Source organism: Pleurodeles waltl, chromosome 4_2 (genome assembly GCF_031143425.1).
Source record: "Pleurodeles waltl isolate 20211129_DDA chromosome 4_2, aPleWal1.hap1.20221129, whole genome shotgun sequence".
NCBI lineage: Eukaryota > Metazoa > Chordata > Amphibia > Caudata > Salamandridae > Pleurodeles > Pleurodeles waltl.
The window spans coordinates 1,046,821,478-1,046,847,606 of record NC_090443.1 but is presented as its reverse complement, the minus strand read 5'-3'; the positions used below and the strand labels follow the sequence as shown (position 1 = coordinate 1,046,847,606).

The following is a 26,129-nucleotide window of genomic DNA, read 5'->3' as shown; positions in this document are numbered from 1 at the left end:
GGACTGTGTCTGTGGTGACCAGCAATCTTAACCCTGGAACTGATTGTATAGTGGGAGCAAGACCATGACTGATTTAGCACATGACAAAATATCCGTTAAATCCCTATGTTCCATTTAGATTACATCTGAAATTAGGGGCATATTTAAGAGTTTGATGGCAGAGGGCAGCACAGCAAGTCATCACTGCCCTGCGTCACAGGGAAAGGGAAGGAACACACTGTATTTATCCAGTACAGTGCATTCCTATCCTCTACCCTATGCTGGAGCCCTGTTGGCAGCCTAGCACCAATGCGGGCACCCTTGCACCATAGTACAAGGGTGCCTGCTTTGCAGGCAGGATCATTTTTGTGCAGGAAGGGGCACCTTCCCACACAAAAACAATCCAGAGAGGCGTTTTCCTCTCCTCGTTGTGCCTCTCCTAGGTAGGTGTAAGATTTTGGCGCATTCCCAGGTTTACAAGCCTTGTATATCTGGTAAAGTATCACGTTCAATTAAATCCCATGAAAAACGTACCCATTGCAGAGTAAAACAACGCTGTAATGTGCACTACATTGCCTTACTCCATATTTTTTAAGCGATTCAAAGCCACGCAAAGTGTATGAACATACCAAAAAGTGCCCCTTTATTAATACTTTAATCACAATAAAAACAATAAGACAATATTTAACCACAAATACAAAAGACATTAAAATGTTTACAATTAAATAACATATAATACTATCATCAAAGTTCTCAATAAATCCTTTAATTTGTAAAATAAACAGAAAATGTACATTAGGCCCAAAATGAACGAACCCCAACATTTGAAACAATACAACTTTTTAAATGATGTAAATGCAACATAATATGATAACATTTTAAACATTCATATGTAAAAAGCTGATAATTGAACCCCAACTTGCTTAAAAAAAAAGTAAACATATTTCAGTTTAAAAAAATATTATATTATTCTAAGCATTTATTAAAAATGAATATTTAAAGCACATAATAAAATGCTACCCACTGTGTCCACCAAAATAACCCACAGCCCAAATGAAAATAAAAGATAACAACAAAAGTAAAATATAACATAAAAATTACATGTTGCAAAACAATTATATAAAGAGTATCTTAATGACAACATTAAAAGTAACTATATAAAATACAATATTACGGTCAGTAAGTGATATTGTAAAACCTCTGTATTATTACCAAAATTAAAAACGATGTATGTGCCTTTGATTTTCCCACAAAAGTTTTGCCCATGATATTTTGTCCTGATAATATTTGAAACTCATAATCAGAGACCATACCCCTTACCTAGGGATGTGTGCATCATGCTTACTTGATTTACTTTTTTTACTGAGAATACACGCATTAGAGTAAGAAAAATACATCATCATAATAAATATTCAATATGAAATCGATCAGGAGAACATACATTTATTGTCTACATCAAAGACAATTTACAATATTCAAATAATTCACTGAACAGTAAGCAATCAAAAGAAATGGGAAAAACAACTATCTATAGTCTAGCAGTAAATAACATCTCAAACCCCCCCTAAATACGATGAAAGTTCACCGTAGATCCTCCAACCTTAGCTATCTGGCATTCCAATTCATACGCCTCCTTTATCTCTTTCCACCACTCCTCAGGCAGATTTCCAGGTCCTCGCCAATATTTAATCTAGCAATGGAGAGGGTATAAAAGAACCCGTCAGTGGTTCCTCTGCTCAGCAACATCATTTTTGGAGAAATTATCCCTCTAAAAGGTTGTACAAGACACATTTGCTGCTGGACCGCGGACCAGGATTGTGTGAGTTTTGGACATGTAGCAAACATGTGAACATTATCAGATGCTCAGGCTGAGCAGCGGGGGCTACTGTTGGATATATTATACCGTTTGTCCAGTTTGGAGGGGCTGATATAGAAATCGAACAGTGTACGATAGATCTGGCTTCTCAAACTAGTAGGAGTAATGACCTTCCAGAATCATGCTATAATACTAGTGAGTTCTTGATCCGTGACCTCCTCGCCTAAGCTATGTGTCCATTTATCAGCCCTTGTTCCCAGATCCTTAGAAAAAGACTGAGTAAGACAGCTGTACTTTTCCAAAATATGAGATAAATGATTGTCAAGTATCAGTCGTTGTAGGAAAGTACCTCAATTTCTGCCTGATGTCAGTGTGTTTGACTGTGTCACTGGGATCCTGCTAACCAGGACCCCAGTGCTTATGCTCTCTCGCCTCTAAATTTTGTCACTGCATACTGGTAACCCAGTATTTCACCAAAAAAATGGCATACTGGTCACCCCTTATAAGTCCCTACTATATGGAACCTAGGTACCCAGGGCGTTGGGGATCCCTATGGGCTGCAGCATATATTTTGCCTCCAATAGGGAGCCCATGCAAAGGCTTCTACGGGACTGCCATTGCAGCATTGTGTGAAATGGTGCATGCACCCTTTCACTGCCATTTACACTGCACCAGGTCACTTATAAGTCACACATATGTCAAGCCTTCCAACCCTGAAGGCTGGATGCAGAGTACCTGTGTGTGAGGGCACACCTGCACTAGCAGAGGTGCCCCCACGTCATCCAGGACCATTTTCACAGGACGCCAAAGGGAACGATCCTGAGCCAGGTGATGCTATGGACGCAAAAGGGAACGATGCTGAGCCAGGTGATGCTATGGATGCTAAATGGAGTATTGCCAAAACAGGAAATGCGATGGACGCTAAAGGGCATGATGCTGAATCAGGCGATTCTACGGACGCTACAGAGAGCGATGCTGAGTCAGGTGATGCTATGGATGCTAAGAGAGCATTGCCAAGACAGGCGATGAGATGGATGTTAAAGGGAATGATGCTGAGTCAGGTGATGCTATGGAAACTAAAGGGAATGATGCTGAGTCAGGTGGTGTGATGGACGCTAAACGTAACGATGCTCCTTCAGGTGATGCTATGGATGCTAAAGGGAGTGATGCTGAGTCAGGTGATGCTATGGACGCTAAAGGGAAAAACTGCTGAAACAGGTGATTCTATGGACACTAAAGGGAGCGATGCTGAGGCAGGTGATGCTATGGACACTAAAGGGAATGATGCTGAGTCAGGTGATAATATGGACGCTAAAGGGAACGATGCTGAGTCAAGTGATGCTATGGATGCTAAAGGGAGCGATGCTGAATCCGGTGAAACTATGGACGCTAAAGGTGGTGATGCTGAGGCAGGTGATGCTATGGGCACTAAAAGGAGCGACGCTGAGTCAGATGATGCTATGGATGCTAAAGCGAGCATTGCAGAGACAGGTGATAAGATGGGCGCTAAAGGGAATGATGCTGAGTCAGATGATGCTATGGACGCAAAAGGGAACGATGCTGAGCCAGGTGATGCTATGGACGCAAAAGGGAACGATGCTGAGCCAGGTGATTCCATGGACGCTAAACGGAGTATTGCCAAAACAGGAAATGCGATGGACCCTAAAGGGAATGATGCTGAGTTAGGTGATTCTATGGACGCTACAGAGAGTGATGCTGAGTCAGGTGATGCTATGGACGCTAAGAGAGCATTGCCGAGACAGGCGATGCAATGGATGTTAAAGGGAACGATGCTGAGTCAGGTGATGCTATGGACACTAAAGGGAATGATGCTGAGTCAGGTGGTGTGATGGACGCTAAATGGAACGATGCTCCTTCAGGTGATGCTATGGATGCTAAAGGGAGTGATGAGGAGTCAGGTGATGCTATGGATGCTAAAGGGAAAAAATGCTGAATCAGGTGATTCTATGGACACTAAAGGGAGCGATGCTGAGGCAGGTGATGCTATGGACACTAAAGGGAATGATGCTGAGTCAGGTGATGCTATGGACACTAAAGGAAACAATGGTGAGTCAAGTGATGCTATGGATGCTAAAGGGAGCGATGCTGAATCCGGTGAAACTATGGATGCTAAAGGTGGTGATGCTGAGGCAGGTGATGCTATGGACGCTAAAAGGAGCGATGCTGAGTCAGATGATGCTATGGATGCTAAAGGGAGCATTGCAGAGACAGGTGATAGGATGGGCGCTAAAGGGAATGATGCTGAGTCAGGTGATGCTATGGATGTTCAAGGGAGTTATGCTGAGGCAGGTGATGTGTTGGACGCTAAAGGGAGTGATGCTGAGATAGGTGATGCGATGGACGCTGAGGGAATGATGCTGAGTCAGGTGATGCTATGGATGCTAAAGGGAGTGATGCTGAGGCCGGTGATGGGATGGACACTAAAGGGAACAATGCTGAGTCAGGTGATGCTATGTGTTAGATATGGGGTCTCTGGTTGGTAGTCAGTTTTCTCTCTGTCCAAGCAGGGACCCTCACTCTAGTCAGGGTAAGGAAGTTACACTCCTAAGACAACCCCTGCTCACCCCCTCAGACTTATCTCAAAGGCAATGTATGAAGTATTTGTACCAACACACACAGTAACACTGCAAAAGGGATGCAACACCAGTTTAGAAAAATAGCCAATATTTACCTAAATCAGACAAGACCGCAACGACAAAAATCCAACATACACAAGCAAAGTTGTGAATTTTTTAAGTAAAAAGAGTCTTAATCCTTAGGAATCAACGGATGTGTTGTTTTTACACACAGCACCTGGTTTGCTTCAAAAATAAAGCTGCACGGGTGAGCGTGCATCGAAACAGTAAGCTATGCGTTGATTCATTTCTTCTCTGGTCGGGTAGGCGATGCGTCGTTTTTATCTCCCGCAGAAGAGCGATGCATCGATTTCCAGACTGACATCCTCGGTCTTCGCAGGTTCACTGTGATTTTGACACCCAGCAATGATGCATGTGAAATTCCAGCGCACGGTGGTGAAGAGCCACACTGCGTGGGTGATGTGTCAATTTTGGCAGCTGCACAGGGATGTTGTGACAATTTCCGAGCCGCAATGCAGGTGGTGCATTGATTTTTCAGCCGCGAAGCAGGTGCTGCGTCGATTTTTCTCCTGCACTGCTTCTGTGTGGGAATTTTAGTCTTGGTTACACCAGCTTCTCCTTTCATGGGTCCAGGGACTGGATTAAGCACCACTTGGCAGGGTAGGAGTCTCAGCAAGAGAGTCCAGGGCCAGATGTATACACTTTCCCTATAGCGATTACCTAATTGCGATTTTTTGCGAACCACAATTAGGTAATCGCTATTTGAATGTATGAAACTCCAGGAGTTTCATTTAGCTATTCCCAACGGCTCGCAAAACGACCCACCTCATCAATATTCATGTAGTAGGTCGCAATTTGTGACCCATTGTGAATGGCTACAATCACAGGGATGGCGGCCTGCTGGACTCAGTAGACCACCATGTCTGTGATTGCTTTTAAATAAAGCAATCTATTTTTTTAAATGCAGCCAGTTTTCCTTAAAGGAAAACGGGATGCGTTTAAAAAAGAAAAATGAAAAGTTTTCTTTTAATTTTTTAAGGGTTGGCAGTGGTCACCCTTCTTATTTGCGAATGAGTTACCACTTACTTGAAGTAGGTGGTAAAATGTGAACATTCCTACATACCTCTGTGATTCAGTATTAGGAAGGGACGCCTTTGACCCGCCCCTTCCTAATACCGAATCGGTATGTAGTCGCAATTCCCATTTGCGATTGGGTAACAAGTTACCGAATCGTAAACTGGGATTCATACATACCAAAATGCATTTTTGCGATCGCACAAATGCATGATACATCTGGCCCCAGGTGCTGTCAGAGGAAGCCTTTGATGGCCCTGAGACTTCAGAACAGGGGGCAAGCTCAGTCCAAGCCCTTGGAGACACTTCACAAGCATGGGTCAGGGGCAAGGGTTCCCTCTCCCTACCCCTCCTTCTGTGGTTCCCCACCACCCCACCAGGAGTGGGCGCCCCAGAATCCAGAATTGTCAGGGTGCTTGAGGAAGCAGTCCTGCACAATTCTACCACCAGTGTATCCCCCTGCCCAGGGTCTGTACCCTGAGCCTGGGCTGGGGTCAGAGGTGAGTCTCACCCTCCCCTGCCCCCACTTTCAGAGTTCTGCACTCCCCCACCTTGGGGAGTACCTCTAGAAGTCACACTGGGGGGTGGAGGGGTGATTGGGCAAACCGCTCCCCCATCAGGCCAGAGTTTACCCACGGAACTTGACCATTCAGCCTAGGGTCTGTGCCCTTATACTGGACCACTGCTTAGCAAGCCGGGACTTCCAGGGAAGTAACCCTAACCCCCCAAGGGAACCACATTCTCCATGTGGTGGGTAAGAGTCTGCCTGTCCATCTGACAGTGCAGGAAAGCCCCCCCCAGGCCAGAAGTGATATCATTAGGGTCATCCCTGGGGAGCTCTGACCTCAGAGCTGACCCCTGTCCCTCCAGGTTGTCCACTGGGGACTACCTCCCTCTCTCAACCCCATGTCTGGTCTCCTGCACCCTCCCCCATGAAGTGGTTCTGCCAGACACCAGGACTGGTGGGACGCTGATGACAGCTGCCCCCCCCAATTCCTCCTGACACTATTGGGTCCCCTTCAGTAGATGGCGTACCGGTAGAGGCTAGGCTCCCCCCCCCCCCCCGGTGTTCCCTTATGGAACCCCCCCAGGCTCAGGGACTGGGTCTCGGACAACCTGGGCCTCTGCCCATCCCCACTCCCTCTCGTCTGAAACTGGATCTGGGACCCTCAACCATCCCACTACACGGGGACCTACCTGGGTCACTACACACCTCCCTGGGTTGGGGAAAACCTGAGCCACTCCCCTCAGGAGCACCTCCACCCAGAGGTCTGCTTCCAGTGCAGGTTCCCTGCAGTCAGAGAACTCTCCCTCCACCTGGTGTTGGTGTAGCTCTGGGAAACAAAGACTGAACATATGCTCACCAACAATCAGATCACACAGCCCCTCACATGTGTTAAGCAAACTACCTTCCACCTCACCATCCAGTGCCTTGACAAAGTACCCCACTTCACCCTCCTGAGACTGGTGAGACAGTACCTGACTGTCCCTGACACTCAACCCACACTCTTCTGGGATGTCTCCACACTCCATAAACAGGACATCTACCTGGGAGGAACCCCTCTCCCTGTCAATCTCACCTAGTGCCAGTAGAGTGCTCCTCCCACCACTAGGAATATGACTCCACGTGCCAGTTTCCCAATCCACCTCAGGGACCATGCGCACCACTGGAGATACCTCATAAACCTGAACGTCCTGGTGTATGTCATCCCCCGCTTTCAAGTTGGGCACCAAGTCTCTGGGCATGTGCATGTCTTCCTAAGTACTGGATGTAACACTTTTGCTGTCACCATCTGAATGAACTCAGCTCTCATGGCTTCCAGCTCTCCAAAGCTCAGTTCATGAGCTACAAACATTTATTTTTCCCTGGCTAAGGTTCTCTCAGCCTCTGCCCTCTCAAGCTCTTCATCTAGCTCTCTCAGCCTCCGCACGCAAGCTAGACTCCATTTCTTTTGCTCTGTTTTCCTCTCAGAGCGACTGCCCTCCTCATCAGAGTAGCCCCCTTCCTCAGAATCATCTTGTATGGTTCCTTCCCAGCTTTTCATCTCATACTGAAACAGGGCTGTCTCAAGAACCCCCCTTTGGCACTTTCTCTTCCCAGCCAGCCCCCTTTCCTTGCAGAAAACTATAAGATCCCTCATTGTATAGATCCCCAGGTGCCAGAAGTTGACTTCCATTCTGCTAAGGTTTCACAGGTGCAACCACAACCCAGAGTCCTAAATATCACAATACCTTCAGGAGGACACCAGAGAACACAAAAAAGGAAAAACAGTATGTGGTCACATAATGGTCCGCACTGAAAACAGTTGTGTGCACCAATCACTGTATCTCAAATACAAATACAAGTCCTAATTCCAACCGCTGATCACCGATGTTAGAAATGGGGTCTCTAGTTGGCAGTCAGTTTGCACTGTGTCCAAGCAGAGACCCTCACCCTCGTCAGGATAAGGAAGTTACACTCCTAAGACAACCCCTGCTCACCCCCTTGGTAGCTTGGCATAAGCAGTCAGGCTTATCTCAAAGGTAATGTGTAAAGTATTTGTACCAACACACAACTTTCATAAAGGTAAAGCTAGACCAAAAGTCTAACTTTACTACTTTTCGGTATTCACAAAGGTAAGCTACTATGAGTAAAGTTAGACTTTTGGTCTAAGTTTACCTTTGTGAATACCGAAAACTAGTAAAGTTAGACTTTTGGTCTGAGATAGACTTATGGTCTAACTTTACCTTTGTGAATACCAAAAAGTAGTAAAGTTTGACTTTTGGTTTAAGTTTACCTTTGGGAATACCGAAAAGTAGTAAAATTAGACTTTTGATTTAAGTTTATCTTTGTGAATATCGAAAAGTAGTAAACTTAGACAAAAGTATAAGCTTACCTTTGTGAATCGGGCCCAGAGTTATGCCAATCAATAAGCAAGCACTTTAATACCAAAATAAAAATAACAAACCTATTGGCTTTGCCAATGATTGTTTTTATTTTCTCTACTTGAATCTCTGCAAGCAGCACAATAGAAAGGACAGCATCTTCAGATGGGGGAATAGAAGTTGAAAGTGAGGGGTGTTTATCTAGCGTGACGGAAGACTGGTAAGGGAAGAGCTCAGTGGGACGGGTAAAGGAGAAGGGTGGATTAGGGAGGGGAGAAAGCAAGGGAAGAGGAAGGGCGGGAGATACAAGGGGAAGCATGAGATGTAAGAGATGTGCAGAGGAGGGCTGGAGAGTCTGGAAGTTTGGAAGTAACAAGGCACTGGAAAGATGCAAGGAGTGATAGGCCAAGAAACAATATAGATGCTGCGGAGGGAACAATGCTGGCTCAGGCAATGCAGTGGATCCTAAAGGGATTGATGCTGAGACAGCTGATGTGATGGATGCTGAGGAGGAAGCGATGCTGAGACTTGTGATTCGATGGATGCTGTGGAGGGAATAATGCTGAGGCAGGTGATGGGATGGACGCTGTGGAGGGAATGATGCTGAGACAAGTGATGTGATGGATGCTGAGGTGAGAGTAATGCTGAGACAGGTGATGCTATGGATGCTGAGGAGGGAGAGACGCTAAGACAGGTGATGCGATGGATGCTGAGGAGAGAGTAATGCTGAGGCAGGTGATGTGATGGACGGTGTGAGGGGAGTGATGCTGAGAACAGGTGATGCGGTGGATGCTGTTGAGAGAGCAATGCTGAGAGAGGTGATGTGATGGATACTGAGAAGGGAGTGATGCTGAGACAGATGATGGGATGGGGAGAGATTCAAGAGACCCTGTGGAGGGAGTGATGCTGAGACAGGTGATGGGATGGACACTGTGGAGAGAGTGATGCTGAGACAGGTAATGGGATGGACGCTGTGGAGGGAGTGATGCTGAGAGAGGTGTTGTGATGGATACCGAGGAGGGAGTGATGCTGAAACAGATGATGGGATGGGGGAGAGATTCAAGAGACGCTGTGGAGGGAGTGATGCTGAGACAGGTGATGGGATGGATGCTGTGGAGAGAGTGATGCTGAGACAGGTGATGGGATGGACGCAGTGGACGGAGTGATGCTGAGACAGGTGATGGGATGGACGCTGTGGAGGGAGTGATGCTCAGACAAGTGATGCTATGGATGCTGAGGAGGGAGTGATGCTGAGTGAGGTGATGCTGAGGAGGGAGAGACGCTAAGACAGGTGATGCGGTGGATGCTGTGGAGGGAGTGATGCTGAGACAGGTGATGGGATGGACACTGTGGAGGGAGTGATGTTCAGACAAGTGATGCTATGGATGCTGAGGAGGGAGTGATGCTGAGAGAGGTGATGCTATGGATACTCAGGAGGGAGTGATGCTGAGATAGGTGATGCGAAGGATGCTGAGGAGGGAGTGATGCTTAGAGAGGTGATGCTGAGGAGGGAGAGACGCTAAGACAGGTGATGCGGTGGATGCTGTGTAGGGAGTGATGCTGAGGCAGGTGATGGGATGGATGCTAAGGAGGGAGTGATGCTGAGAGAGGTGATACGGTGGATGCTGTGGAGGGAGTGATGCTCAGACAAGTGATGCTATGGATGCTGAGGAGGGAGTGATGCTGAGACAGGTGATGCGGTGGATGCTGTGGAGGGAGTGATGCTGAGACAGGTGATGGGATGGACGCTGTGGAGGGAGTGATGCTGAGACAGGTGATGCGGTGGATGCTGCTGAGAGAGCAATGTTGAGACAGGTGATATGATGGATACTGTAGATACAGGGAGTGCTGCTGGGACAACTGATGTGATAGGCACTGTAGAGGGAGTGATGCTGAGACACATGATGGACACAATGGATGCTGTGGAGGGAGCAATGCTGAGAAAGGTGATGCTATGGACGCTGTGGGGGAAGTGATGCTTAGATAGGTGATGGGATGGACGCTGTGGAGGGAGTGATGCTGAGACAGGTGATGGGATGGACGCTGTGGAGGGAGTGATGCTGAGACAGGTGATGCGGTGTATGCTGCTGAGAGAGCAATGTTGAGACAGGTGATATGATGGATACTGTAGATAGAGTGAGTGCTGCTGGGACAACAGATGTGATAGGCACTGTAGAGAGAGTGATGCTGAGACACATGATGGACACAGTGGATGCTGTGGAGGGAGCAATGCTGAGAGAGGTGATGGTATGGACGCTGTGGAGGGAGTGATGCTGAGACAGGTGATGGGATGGAAGCTGTGGAGGGAGTGATGCTGAGACAGGTGATGTGATGGACGCGGTGGAGGGAGTGATGCTGAGACAGGTGATGGTATGGACGCTGTGGAGGGAGTGATGCTGAGACACGTGACGGGATGGACGCTGTGGAGGGAGTGATGCTGAGACAGGTGATGGGATGGACGCTGTGGAGGGAGTGATGCTGAGACAGGTGATATATGGACGCAGTGGAGGGAGTGATGCTGAGACAGGTGATGCGATGGATGCTGTGGAGGGAGTGATGCTGAGACAGGTGATGGATGGACGCTGTGAAGGGAGTGATGCTGAGACAGGTAATGGTATGGACACTGTGGAGGGAGTGATGCTGAGACAGGTGATAGGATGGACTCTGTGGAGGGAGAGATGCTGAGACAGGTGATGGGATGGACTCTGTGGAGGGAGAGATGCTGAGACAGGTGATGGGATGGACGCTGTAGATAGAGTGAGTGCTGCTGGGACAACTCATGTGATAGGCACTGTATAGGGAGTGATGCTGAGACACATGATGGACGCAATGGATGCTGTGGAGGGAGCAATGCTGAGACAGGTGATATGATGGATACTGTAGATACAGGGAGTGCTGCTGGGACAACTGATGTGATAGGCACTGTAGAGGGAGTGATGCTGAGACACATGATGGACACAATGGATGCTGTGGAGGGAGCAATGCTGAGAAAGGTGATGCTATGGACGCTGTGGGGGAAGTGATGCTTAGATAGGTGATGGGATGGACGCTGTGGAGGGAGTGATGCTGAGACAGGTGATGGGATGGACGCTGTGGAGGGAGTGATGCTGAGACAGGTGATGCGGTGTATGCTGCTGAGAGAGCAATGTTGAGACAGGTGATATGATGGATACTGTAGATAGAGTGAGTGCTGCTGGGACAACAGATGTGATAGGCACTGTAGAGGGAGTGATGCTGAGACACATGATGGACACAGTGGATGCTGTGGAGGGAGCAATGCTGAGAGAGGTGATGGTATGGACGCTGTGGAGGGAGTGATGCTGAGACAGGTGATGGGATGGAAGCTGTGGAGGGAGTGATGCTGAGACAGGTGATGTGATGGACGCGGTGGAGGGAGTGATGCTGAGACAGGTGATGGTATGGACGCTGTGGAGGGAGTGATGCTGAGACACGTGACGGGATGGACGCTGTGGAGGGAGTGATGCTGAGACAGGTGATGGGATGGACGCTGTGGAGGGAGTGATGCTGAGACAGGTGATATATGGACGCAGTGGAGGGAGTGATGCTGAGACAGGTGATGCGATGGATGCTGTGGAGGGAGTGATGCTGAGACAGGTGATGGATGGACGCTGTGAAGGGAGTGATGCTGAGACAGGTGATGGTATGGACACTGTGGCGGGAGTGATGCTGAGACAGGTGATAGGATGGACTCTGTGGAGGGAGAGATGCTGAGACAGGTGATGGGATGGACTCTGTGGAGGGAGAGATGCTGAGACAGGTGATGGGATGGACGCTGTAGATAGAGTGAGTGCTGCTGGGACAACTCATGTGATAGGCACTGTATAGGGAGTGATGCTGAGACACATGATGGACGCAATGGATGCTGTGGAGGGAGCAATGCTGAGACAGGTGATATGATGGATACTGTAGATACAGGGAGTGCTGCTGGGACAACTGATGTGATAGACACTGTAGAGGGAGTGATGCTGAGACACATGATGGACACAATGGATGCTGTGGAGGGAGCAATGCTGAGAAAGGTGATGCTATGGACGCTGTGGGGGAAGTGATGCTTAGATAGGTGATGGGATGGACGCTGTGGAGGGAGTGATGCTGAGACAGGTGATGGGATGGACGCTGTGGAGGGAGTGATGCTGAGACAGGTGATGCGGTGTATGCTGCTGAGAGAGCAATGTTGAGACAGGTGATATGATGGATACTGTAGATAGAGTGAGTGCTGCTGGGACAACAGATGTGATAGGCACTGTAGAGGGAGTGATGCTGAGACACATGATGGACACAGTGGATGCTGTGGAGGGAGCAATGCTGAGAGAGGTGATGGTATGGACGCTGTGGAGGGAGTGATGCTGAGACAGGTGATGTGATGGACGCGGTGGAGGGAGTGATGCTGAGACAGGTGATGGTATGGACGCTGTGGAGGGAGTGATGCTGAGACACGTGACGGGATGGACGCTGTGGAGGGAGTGATGCTGAGACAGGTGATGGGATGGACGCTGTGGAGGGAGTGATGCTGAGACAGGTGATATATGGACGCAGTGGAGGGAGTGATGCTGAGACAGGTGATGCGATGGATGCTGTGGAGGGAGTGATGCTGAGACAGGTGATGGATGGACGCTGTGAAGGGAGTGATGCTGAGACAGGTGATGGTATGGACACTGTGGCGGGAGTGATGCTGAGACAGGTGATAGGATGGACTCTGTGGAGGGAGAGATGCTGAGACAGGTGATGGGATGGACTCTGTGGAGGGAGAGATGCTGAGACAGGTGATGGGATGGACGCTGTAGATAGAGTGAGTGCTGCTGGGACAACTCATGTGATAGGCACTGTATAGGGAGTGATGCTGAGACACATGATGGACGCAATGGATGCTGTGGAGGGAGCAATGCTGAGACAGGTGATATGATGGATGCTGTAGATAGAGGGGTGCAGAGGCAGGTGATGGGATGGATGCTGTGGAGGGAGCAATGCTGAGACAGGTGATGCGATAGATGATGTTGAGGGAATTATGTTGCGACAGATGATGCAATGGGCGCTGCGGAGTGAGTGATCCTGCATCAGGTGATGGGATGGACAATAAAGGGAGCAATGCGGAGACAAGTGATGCAGTAAATGCTATAGAGGGATCAATGCTGTGACATGTGATGCAATGGATGCTACGGAGGGAGTGATGCTGAGTGAAGTGATGTGATGGAGGGAGATATTCATGAGATGCTATGTATGGAGTTATGCAGAGAGGGTGATGCAATGGGGGAATGACTGGTGGTGCTGTAGAGCAAGTGATGCAGAGACAGGTGATGCTATTGAAGGAGTGATGTGAACAAGTGATGCAATGAAGGGAGTAACAAAGTGCCTAGTGGTGGTGTAGAGAGAGTGATGCAGAGACAGGTGACGGAGAGATTCAGCAAGTTACCCAGATATTTATAAAGAGGCAGAGATGCTGCTGGAGACTGCGGCAGAGACAGGAGGTGCAATAAAACTGAGGAGGAATGGAAAATATGTACAGAATGAGAAAGAAAAAAGAGATTTAGAAGGAGCAACATAGAAGAGAAAGAAGGAGACAGAGGGGAGTGAAGTACCCGAGGTGAGAGAAGAAGGAGGGCATTTGGGATGGGTGGGAAGAAAAGGCAACTGGGAAGAGGGTTTCAGAGATGTTAAGGGAGACAGAAGATGCAAAATAAAAGATTCAGACACAGTGAAACAGCAAAACAAAAAGGAGCACATCATGTATTGCGAAGAAGCGAATCTTTGGTGTTGTGCAGGCCTCACTGGAACTTTAGGCCACGACTTGCTGGGTCAGATCCTTCCTGAGCCTCAAACACTCTGCACATTGGGCTGCAGCTGCTTCTCCTCATAGGCAGGGGGCAGCAGCGAAGGCAGCAGGGGCTCCACATCACTGTCCTGCAGGTTCTCCTCTTCCTCCTGAAACAAGACGCAACAAAGTGAGGTCACTGGTCATGCAGGGAGTGGAACCTCCTGGAAGGGAGCAAGGAGGCCACTCCGCAACCACCAGTCCCAGTGTGTGGCTGCAGCATCTCTGAGGCTCAGAGGCAAGAGCTCTGCAAGCACAGCAAACCTGAGGGGATGCAGCCGAGACCATGAACAGAAACCTTACAAAGGGAAGAGATCCCTGGCCTCCTTTTAAGAAACACGTTTTGCATTTTTTTTAAACCTGCCAAAGGTTTTATCAAACCAAAAAGCATATAAGATCTCAAATGTTTGATAGGCTCTGAAGACTTCTGGCCACCTCCCTTCTTCCTCTCACTCCTTTGTGAGTGTGGAATAAAGTCTGCACTATATTTTTCTGTCTACAAATTCTTGACCACACATTGGAATAGTTTGGGTGTAAAACGAAGAGATCACCCAGTTGTGCTCAACAGTACTGAGCAAGCAGCTCAGTCAAAAAAAGGTTTTTCTGTAACTTCAAAAATGCCTATTGCTTGCCCAGAATACTGCACAAATACTGCAAATGCCTTTTTATTGATGAACCTACAAAACACATAATAGAAACTCCAATTTCCCCAATAAGATTGCTGAACGAGAGCAGAACAAGCCTGCACCTGAATCCTCATATTGGTTATTGTTGGACCTGACATCCTTGGCGTGGTTTTCCCCCAACTTTCTGCCTTGCAACCTCCTGTTTTTGCTATGGTTTTGCTGGCTCGGGGACTATGCACACTTTACCACTGTTAACCAGTGCTAAAGTGCTTCTGCCTTCTACTTTATACATGGGAACAATGGCTTCTACCCAATTTGATATTTAACTTACTAGTAAGTCCATAGTAAAATGGTACTACCTGTACCCATGGCCTATAAATGTAAGGTTATTATTGGGCCTGCAGTACTGATTGTGCCACCCACTTAAGTAGCCCTTTAAACATGTCTCAGGCCTGCATTGAAGCCTGTGTGTGCTTTTTTAAACTACCATTTCTACCTTGCAAAATAAACCTTTTGCCAGACCTAAACCTTACTTTTTAACGCATATGTCACCTCTAGTGTGGGCACTAAACAGTCAGAGGACAGGGTGCAGTGTTTGACATGCACTTTTGAGTTTGATGTGTCCTGGTAGTGATAAACTCTTGCATTCGTTTTTCACTACTGCAAGGCCTGCCTCCCATTGGATATCATTGGGTTAACTTAATTGATTTATTAAGTGATAACTTTCAATTGGGAGCAGGAAGAAATGTCAGGTTTGGTGTTGAAAGAATTGTAATTTAAAAACCTCTTTGTTGGTAAAGTTGGATTTTAAGTCACAATTCTGAAAATGCCAGTTTTAAAAAGTTGGTATTTGCACCCTGTTTCCTGGGTCACATGACTAGGTGCAGCTGGCAGTTGGTCTTTGTATATTGCTCTCAAACAGCGAGACAAAGAAGCATAGGTATTGGCAGATTTCTGACTTGATGAGGGGCAGGGGCTGTTACCTATCACACTTGCACATCACAAAGACTCTGCTCAGCACACTCACAAAGGGATTGACACTAGTTTGTTGTGTCCCCAGCCAATCTGAGGCCAGACCAGGGAGGAAGGAAATTCCAAGCACCTCTGAGGGGGAAACCTCCTGAACCTTTTCCTACTTCAAAGTGGACAGCAGGTAAAAACATTGGACCCTCAAACCCAACTCTTCAATATACCTCTGAACCTGTGGAAGACTCCGAAGGACTGCTGTGCTACTCTATAAGAAGGACTGCTACTCTGTTGCCCTTCTGCCTGCTGCACTAATGCCTGAGTGAAAGGACTGGACCTGCATATTGAACCCAGGACCACCAGAGTGACTTCAAGTGGCTAGTTGGCTGGCATCCTGACCACAGCCACAGTGACAGAAGGCTCCAACCACCATGTACCCAGCACATGGACACTGTCTGCTGTGAGTCCTACCCTTCCAGGTGGTGCCGCCCCAGTTATGGATCCTTGGAAGTTGGCCTGAATGTGCTCTGCCAGCCCAGCTGTGGTCCCAGCAGAACTGACACAGTGTGAAACATCGCTTCTCAAAACTCTGCATTGGAACAGCTGAGGGACACATCTCAGACACAACGGCGTCCTTGTCGATGACAAAGGGCCTAGCATCACAACCTCGCAGCTTCTTGGAATTGCCACTTGCACGACGCATGTCCATGCCATTACCTTGCATAACCTCTGCTGCGTAACACATCCTTGTTGCAGGATCTCGCAATGCTCCGCAGCCAGGATTTCAGGTACTCTTGTTGAGCAGGCCTAACTGGGGCCCTGAATCCGGCCTGTGCTCATCGTGGTCAGCCTGAACTTGTTCCTTTGTCCCAGTCTGGTGCGACCAGATAATTACAGTAGGTAAGTTGTGCTTTTAGACACTATTTTCACTTAAATCTTTAAAATGACATAATTCTGGTTCTACTGATTGAACTTTTCATGTTAATGGTGTCAAATCATTTACGTCACTTCCTTACAGTTTGAAGTGCTGTGTAAATACTTTACAAATTGCTTCTCAGTTAAGCGTGACTGCTTTTGTGCCGAGCTACCAGAGGTTTAGGCACAGGTTAATTTGGGGATTGCTTGTGTTTCAGCCTGACAGAGATTATGGTTGCAGCCTGAGTAAGGTTTCACCTCCCTCAACCAGTAACCCAATTGCCCACATTTATCAATTAAATAAAGGAGGTATGAGCATCAACTACCTTGTCAGAATGTAAATCAGCATCTGCGATCCTCTGGTTCCAAACCTCTAAAGTTTCTCAAACATATTACCATGGGGTCTGTGGCTGTCGCTGGAGGTCCTTTTATGAAGCTGTCTTCCGGCTTCCTATCTGAGCATCGCCAACCAGCAGAAAGCAGAACAATCAGAAGGAGACTTTGAAAAAGGAGTCTTCAATGTTGCTTCTTTCCTTTCCTTCTCCTATTCCCCATTTTCCACCCTTTCATCTCTTTCCACCTCCATTCCCTCCACCAGCTATTTGTTCTGTTTATGCCTCATTGCTTGGGAAAGGCAAACATTGGTGAAACCATTTCTACTATCCTGCCACTAGGTGGCGCTCAAGAGGGTCTTGGGAGATCCTACCTTTAGCCGAGTTTACAACAGGACACTGTCACGAATGCCACAAACCTGGCTCCACTTTACATTCCAGTCCTAGTGTTTACTCTACCACACAGATGTACTCTGGTCCATGTAGCACATTCCTTCCTCAAACCTTGCGAAGATCAGATCCTTGGAATGTAGTTCCATTTTTTAATATGGTTGCTGGTCCCTGAAGATTTTACTGGTGCTTACAGGCATTCTTTTCAAACTTCCCCCTCTCTCATCTCTGATTTGCCTACTATTCCTGACTTCCCTGTTCCCCTTCTTGTGCCTCATGGCTTGTTCTCTCAAAGTCCAGGGGCAGCCTTTCCTCTATTGGTGGAGGTCTGATCCCGACACCTGGCTATCTGCTTGCACCTGTGCTCCTCCCCTGAAATATGAGTGGGACCTTCACTGTGAGCTCAGTGCTCGGAGTTCTAGCAACTATCTTACTTCTGAGACTCTGCATGAGCTTGGCCACTCTTCTTGTACGTCTATGGCTTGTTTAATAGGGGTGGGCGAAAAATTCTGTTCCGCCGGCAGAGTTCTTGGAGCTTTGCCCAGTCAGCTTGGAGTTAAATTGGTGAGCGAGAATGTGCGTCTCCTAGTGCAATTTTCAGGTGCTAGCGTGCCTCCTGGAGCGATTTCTCAACGCGGGCGCTCGCAGCAGGTCATGACCGTTCGCATTGAGGAAGCTGCCACTCAAGCAGAAAATCTACTCTTGTGGCAGAAAGGAGGAGCACCCTCTGGCACGCTGCGTGGTGCCATTCGCGCTGATTTTGCAGCGCAGAAGAAGCTCCTGGTGCTAAAAATCAGTGCAAGCAGCGTGAGCTGCACATTTCTGCCAGCTCGCAGAACTCCGCTGAGTCTTCCTGTAAGTCTGCGAGTTCCACCCAGGCCTATTGTTTATGTGATTTTGTACTTTCATTATTCCTTGTCTTTTAAGTGCCTGATGCCATAGTTTCTTCTCTGATGCTGTTACTACCTTTGTCTTATATTTCAATGTTCAATGTTTAATCCTGTGACAGTCTATTTCCCTACCCTGTATTTTTACATTCCTTGTTCTGTTTGTAAACTACTGATTCTCCTGTTTACATTTCTTATTTTCCTGTGTGTGTTTTGTTTTCCCAGCTAGTTAGGATTGCATGGCGGCCCTCTCTGTATTCTCTCTTGCTTTCCTCGCCCCATGTTTCCTAGAATCCGGCCCTGCTTATTCTGTATTGTTTATGTTGTCTGTTCTCTGTTTCTCAGAATCCAGCCCGCCTTTCCAGAGTCTTGTTTCTGCATTCTGTTCTCATTGGTCCATTCCATTGCTTATTTTGTTTGCTTCTGTTCATATGTTAGAACTCAATAGTATCCTCTGATAATTGGTGTCTCTTGCACAGAGATTCACTTTGGGCCTGGTTTAGATCTTGGCGGACAAGTTACGCCATCAAAAATGTGATGGCTATCCCGTCCGCCGTATTGCGATTTCCATAGGATATTATGGGATCGTAAAATTGTGGAATGGGATATCCATCACGTTTGGGACAGAATAACCCCATCCGCAAAACTTTAAATCAGACCCTCAGTGTTCTTCTCCCATAAGATCGGTTTGGTGTCTTCCAAGACTTCGTGACAGTAACTGCTCCCGGCTTTCTTAGGATCTCCCTTTCTTTAGAGACAGATAATTTTCCATGGAGTACATAAGCTATCACTGCATAGTATGTTCCTACTGCCTTCCCATTGTTTGCTGTACTGTGTACAGTTCTACAGCCATTACCCGGCTGCTGTCTAGCTCTCAGATCACAGTCTGCCCAGTCTGCTTCTTTGTCAGAGCCTGTCCTGACCTTCTCCTTCTAGGTTTCTGGTCCTTCCTTGTACAGACCGGACCCCTCTTCTTGAATCCCATGTCACAGCAGAGAGATAGCTGTCCCTTTAGTTATTTACAACTGGGTCTCTCAAAAAAGAGTTTTGGAAGGGGTCACTAGTCAGAATCCGGTTAAGTGTTAGGTTTAGGGTTCGCATTATAGGTATGGTCAGCGTAAGAGTCAGTGTGATTTATGATGAGGGTGAGGCCACCTAAACACCTTGGGGCATATTTATGAGCGATTTGCGTCATGCTTGCACCTCGCAACATAATACATGCGTGATGCAAACCTTAAGTCATATTTTTGGAGCCACTCAAAGCCACTTTGTGTGGCAGAATGGCTCAAAACATATGGAGTAAAGCAACGCAGTGCAAATTGTTGCATAACGTTACTCTCCGTGGGCAGGCATTCCATGGGCGTTACGTTGGTGTTCCCACCCAAATCCTATGGATTTTGATTATTCCCAAATTTACAAGAGCTTTTAAGCCTGGGAATGTTTCAAAACCTTACGCCTTCCCAGGGGAGGCATAACGAGGAGTAATATCCCTATTTCTACTTGTTCTTTCCTCTTCCAATATTTGCCGCATCCTGCAACACACAAAAATAGAGCAATATGCCTCCCACAATTGTTTTTGTGAAGGAAGGTGTCCCTTCCTGCACAAAACAATCTTGCATGAAATGCAGGTACCCTTGCACTATGGTGCAAAGGTGCCTGCGTTAACGCTAGGCAGCCCATTGTGCGCCAGCGCAGGGGAGGACAGGAATGCGCCATATGCATTAAATCCGGTGCCTTCCTACACTTTCACTGTCCCGCAAGGTGACTTGCTGCTCTGCCCTGCAACACTTAGCCATAAATATGGCCTTTGGGGCCAATTGTACGACCACCATGGATTGCGACTCGCAATTTGTGAATTCCTAATGTACAACAACTGTTTGCGATTCACAAATGGGTCGCAAGAGACCTGCCTCATCAATATTCATGAGGCAGGGGTTGCAGCTGCGACCCCTGGCTTGCCCTTTGCTACCCCTGGCACTGCCTTTGAGACCCCTGGCCTCAGAGGTGGCAAATTCAGCTTGTCTTTAAGGACGTCATTCCACTCTCTTTGTTTTCTGGCCATTTTTATTACTCTAATATTAAATAATTATATATTATTCATTATTATTGTAATAAAAATGGAGTACCATAAGTTAGAATATGCCCTTCCATGGCAGCTAAGGTAAGTGAAAATGTATATTGTGTGTGTGCTTGTGGATGAGAGTGTGTTTATATGACAGAGAGAGAGTGTGAATTTGTATGTCTGTGTAAGTATGTGTGTGTGAGTGAAAGTGGAGGTCGAAAGGTGTGTGATGACACCTGGCATTTCAGTGAATTGATGTCATGGGTCGCAATTTGCGACCCATTGTGAACGGCTACAATCACAGGGATGGTGGCCTGCTGGGGTCAGCAGACCACCATGTCTGCGATTGCTTTTTCAATAAAGCATTTTTTTGAAATGCATCCTGTTTTCCTTAACGGAAAATGGGATATACTACAAAAAGACAAATTAAAAGTTTTCTTTTCATTTTTTAAGAGTAGGCAGTGGTTCATGGGACCACTCTCTGCTCTTAAAAAATGTTTGCACCCCCATTCACAAAGGGGAGGGGGGGCCTTGGGGACCCCTTCCCGTTTGCGAATGGGTTACCACCAATTTGAAATTTGTGGTAAGTGCGGGTGTTTTGCGACCGTTATTCCAGTCACAAAACATTCCTACATACCAGTGCGACTCATCATTAGGAAGGGATGCCCTTGACACACCCTTTCCTAATAGTGACCCACAAACCCTATTTTGCGAGTCAGTAATAGGTTATAGACTCGCAAAATAGGGATGGTAGATGGTAGAGGGCCATTTAGCGGTCTCAAACAGCAACATTCACTCTTTGTGACTGCTAAATAGTTTTGTACATCTGGCCCTTAGTTTTTTGTAAGGGTTCTTATTGTAGGGGCTTTATTTGGCAGAGGTTTCATTAAGAAAATGTTGGTGATTCAATGTTATGGATCCAAATTCAAATGTATTGATTGTCATTATTTTATTTTGACGTAGATCTATTGATCTTACATGTCTAAATGTATGTTTCTATCACATGATGCTTATTATAAGATGACAACACCAGCACGTCCCCCATTCATTCAACCCCTTGAATCCTGGATCTGAAGCATCTTTGAATTCCTAGTTAGAGGTGTAATGAAATCACCTTCAATCCTATCTATAGTGAAAAAGGAATGACCAATGGCCCCTTCTCAAGACTGGAGCCTAAACGAGGGGGGCACTGTATTTTATGGTAGGAGTTTTGTATTGTTTTCAAAATTTCAATATTGAGCGTAACTACTTAGAGTGTGAGAAGCGAGCTTTAAGATAACGCAGGACTTTAAAATCTGGAGTACTCTGAGACAAATGTTGTGCGACTTTGGTAGAACCCTCTAATATCAGAAAGTGAAGGACTGACAATCAGCAGTAGCAGTTCAGTCAATTTATGACAAGCAAAACCCTCTGCTTTAATGGTTTGGCCTTTTATCAGTCCTACAACCACCTTCCATTTTCTAGTGTTTACCCTTAGGACCCAGACATCTCTGGTTAATCAGGAGCTGGACTCTGCTTGTCTTCTTGGAACATGTTTGAAGCTACATCTATAAGAGGAATGTTTAATATATTCCCATCATACTCTCTGGGTTCTATTGCATCCATGTCTGTGGTGTTGTTAGCTCCACCTCAACCAATGAGAACTGTGTTCTCAGTGTTCTCTCTTGGATACAAGGGGTGAATGCCAGCAAAGAATTGCCCTCACACAGGCTTGCATCACCTGTGGTCTCCATACAGATGCAATGAGTTTTACATCCATGCGCTCAGCGATTCCACCCTCTTCCGCTTTTGTCCATCAGTGCGCATCAATTCATCCTCTGCGATCTGGGTTTCCTCTCCTTTCAGTTTTACCTGCCTCATCTCATCAACAACAAATCTGTAGGCACTGTGGGTCCACAACACAACACAAGTGGTTCATACCCAACTGTAGGTACCTGTCTGAGGCAGGGTTTGCAGAGGCGGGCCCACCAATCACAAGCCACACTGCAGATGCAGGTGATCAGACCGGCAATGGTGGCCAGCAGCAGCAGGACTCGTACACCGTCGAAGAGGCTCTGCAAGATGTGACAGAGAGCACAACGTGTTACCACCCAGACCAGCGATATCAAGGCATTGCCAACAATCAATCATTCGCAGGCCTGGCACAAGCACAAGTGTTTCTTCATAAACCAATAACCCTGAGATCTCGTTTCACTCATATAATAAATGCAGAAATCTTACTGCACCAGAGGCAACCACCCACCCTGCCTTTGTGTCAGCCCAGAAGACATTGCAGTGGAATGGAATAAACCTTTCAAGTCAATTATTCCTATGTCTTCCTTTTACGCAATAGCACCAGCTAATTGTATCATTTTATCCTGACGTTTCCTTGTGACCCCAGACAATATGGGGCAAGAGCAGGGAGGCAGGAAATTCCAAGGATGCCTCGGGGTGGAAACCTCCAGAACCTTTTCCTACTTCAAAGTGGGCACCAGGTAGAAATATTGGGCCCTTAGACCCAACTCTTCAATACACCTCTGGACTTTTGGAAGACTCAGGAGAGCTGCTGTCTGCTGGTCAAATGCCTGAGCGAAAGGACTGGACCTGCATCCTAAGCCCAGACCACCAGAGTGACTCTAAGGGCCAGCTGGCCGGCCTTCTGATCAGAGCCTCATGGACAGAAAATGCCTGAACCACCTTGAACCCAGCCCCTGGACTCTGTCTGCTGCGAGTCCTACCCTCCCAAGTGGTGCCAGTCCTGGACCCTTGGAAGTGGGTCTCAGCTTATGTGTATAGCTCAGCTCAGAGAGGCTCTAAGCACCCACTAGAAATAAAGTCAAACCATCTGCGTTTTGGGTGAGACAACCAACTATTTCCTATGTGAGTGGATCAAAGCGTTCTTTGTGTGCCTTGAATTAAAAAGACATTATACCAAGAGTCTCTGAGTGATGTCGTTGCAGCGCTGCTGTCTGTAGATGTCTTGGTAGGAGGCCGTCGGGTAATATCGTCCATAGGAACCATATTGGCGCTCAGGTTCGCACAAGCGTGAGGGACTCCAGTCATAGCTGAAGTACCACCGCAGATCATCAGCGATGACAGCAACGCCGGCGATGGCCACCACAAAGCTGGCGAAGCTCATGAACCTCGCCGCCCACCGCTACACACGGAGGAAGAAGAGAAAGACATGTGAGAGTGGCGGAAGGGAGAAATGAAAGAGATAAAGAAGAATGAAACATAGGAGGAGGAGAGGAAAAAACTATAAGAGAAAAAAGGGAGAACCATGTGATAGGAGAGGAAGGAAGAACCTCAAGAGAGAGGAAGGGAGAGCCGGAGAAGGGGGAGGGACAGAAGGAAGAAACACAAGAGAGAAGAACAAGGAGAGACGTGCAAGCGGGGCATAAGGGAAGGAAGGGGTTAATACAAGAGAAAATTACAAGGATGAGACGCATTAGAGAATTGGAAGGAACATCTCTAAGAGAGAGAGAAAAAGGGAGAAACGCTAGAGAGGAGTGGAAGGGAGAAACACAAGAAAGAAGCACACGGAAAAGACACGAAAGGAGTGGAAGGAAGAAAGTCAAGAGAGAAGAGCAAGGGAGAGACACAGAAGAGTGGGAGGGACAGAAAGAAGAAACACAAGACAGAAGATCAAGAGAGACACATACAAAACAGGAGCAGAAGTGATGGAAAGGAGAAACACAGGAGAGAAGAGTAAGGAACAGATAAGAAAGAAGCAAGCAAGAAGGACAAGGAAGAGATAAGTGACTGTAGCAGAAAGAAAAAAACAAGAGAGAACAACAAGGAAGAAATATGTGAGAGAAGCAAAGAGACAAAGGATAGAAGAGAAAGGGAGAGACACATGGCTGGAGTGGAAGGAGGAAACACTAGAGAAAAGAGCAAGGGAGTGACATGTGAGAGAAATGAAAGGGGGAAACACAGGATAGAAGGGGGAGAGGGAAACAAGTAATAGAAACAGAAAGAAGAAGAAGAAGAGATTAGAGGACGGGAGAGACACATGAGAGAAGACGAAGAGAGAGACACATGAGAGGCGGTGAGAATTAGAGACACAAGCAGCGGTGAAAGGATAAACATATGATATAAGCATAAAGAAAAGACACAAGAGAGAGAAACACAAGAGAAGCAGAAATAAGAGACATATGAAAGAGGCGTGTAAACACATGGATGGGGGATGTAGACGATGGAGATACAACATCCCACTTGTGTGCCTCTCCACATCCCAAAATTCCTGTCCATGCATGTACTCCCCTCTGCCCTGTACTAGTGTGCTGGACCATTCCTCTCTGGATCTCCATGGATATAATAGACAGACTAAAGGAAAGGGTGCCCGGGTGGAGTGAATTCTGTATCCACCAGAGCAGCGGGTGCAACTAAATTCAAATCTGTTTTTGAACCCTGCTTGATTCTGAATAAAGCAACACAAGGCAAGTGTCATGAAATTATAATTTCCCAAAGCACACACTTCACAACTTGTTATGAGAGCCTTTGAGCTTAAGATTTTGTTCAGTTCATATTTTGGAGCGCTTAGTCTGTTTAAAAGCTCTTTACTCTTTTCGGCATGTAGCTTTCATTCTAGTCTTGCAATCTAATATTCTAACCAGAGTTTTCTAGGTTTGCCTTCCTTGTTCTTTCTACTCATAATATTGATAATTTTACCTCTGATTGTGGCTTTTAAGGCATCCCATAGGATTTACAGAGAGTCGCATGTGGGAGAGGTAAGCTGTAAGAATTCACAAATTGCCTTATAGATTTCTTTATTGATTTAGGGTCTTGAGTAAGAAAGTAATTCATTCTCCAGTTTCCCAGATTGATGTGCAGGCATGGTCAAAGACAGTACAGGTTCTGTTTCGGGCCTGGAAGCATCTATTAGGTGTGAGCCATTGACTAAAATCTCATAATTTCAGGCAAATCCGTGGCAAGTAGTTAAAGTATTTCCCCCTTAGGCTATGAAGCCCGTAGACATCTTTGAGGTCCTATGACTTGCACAGGTGGGTCATTTGTGTGTGGGATCTACTGGGTCTGAACTTGCACCCACAGTAGCTGAAGTCTCTGACCATTACAATTCTGCCCCCTCTGGTACATGGGATAGTTTCTTATGTATTTGTACCCAGAATTCTGGGTTGTCTGCAGATGGAGTGTAAAAGGGCACAGATCTCTTGACTATTGTTTTGCAGTCAGATGAGGAGCCGTCTGCCTTCAGAATCATTGTCCGCCACTAGAACTGTTATTCCTGACTTGTTTTAGATCAGTCTTATGATATCTGTATTTTCTGTGTGCCTACTCCCTCCTCGAGGAATATCCAGGCACAGTAAATTGGAACTTTGTTGCCTTTAAAACAGAGTATCAGAGACGGACCCCTCCAAAGGGGGCAGCTTGCCTACAACAGCCAAGCTTTGAGTAGCTCCTCGAAAATAGAAAGATCTGAAGTTCTTCGAATAGGGACAGGAAGACTGTTCAAGTGCCAGGGAGCCAGATGAGAAAAAGAGAGCCCACCCATTCTGGCTTGATGGAGGCAGCTGGTTTGAGCTCAAATATGCTGTGGTTATGGATAGGAAGCCAATGAAGGGCTTTCAGCGTGCGAATGGAAGCAGATCTCGGCGCAAGGTGGCCCATAGTGCTTAATTTGTAACATAAAGGTGCTGGTGCCTGAACCATACATTACAACATTTTAGAAGACGAAAGTGGGAGATTTGTAAAAAAATAATTGGAAGAATGAATGTCCCCCATTGACTTCTATACTAATATAAAGTGGGAGATTTGTAAAAAATTATTGGGAGAATGAATGTCCCCCATTGA

The 26,129-nt window shown here is 46.8% G+C and overlaps 1 protein-coding gene across 1 annotated transcript in view; it reads right to left on the bottom strand.

Moving 5' to 3' along the window:
• Positions 1-8,417: 8,417 nt before the first annotated feature.
• Positions 8,418-26,129, bottom strand: part of LOC138293711 (transmembrane protein 176B-like) — a 53,222-nt gene continuing 35,510 nt past the window's right edge. The window contains exons 5-7 of the mRNA XM_069233035.1: positions 23,251-23,475; positions 22,274-22,393; positions 8,418-14,271 (exon numbers count right to left, since the gene is read on the bottom strand). Of these exons, the coding sequence (XP_069089136.1) occupies positions 14,164-14,271; positions 22,274-22,393; positions 23,251-23,475 (453 nt within the window). The 3' untranslated portion in view covers positions 8,418-14,163. The remainder of the gene's footprint in view (positions 14,272-22,273; positions 22,394-23,250; positions 23,476-26,129) is intronic.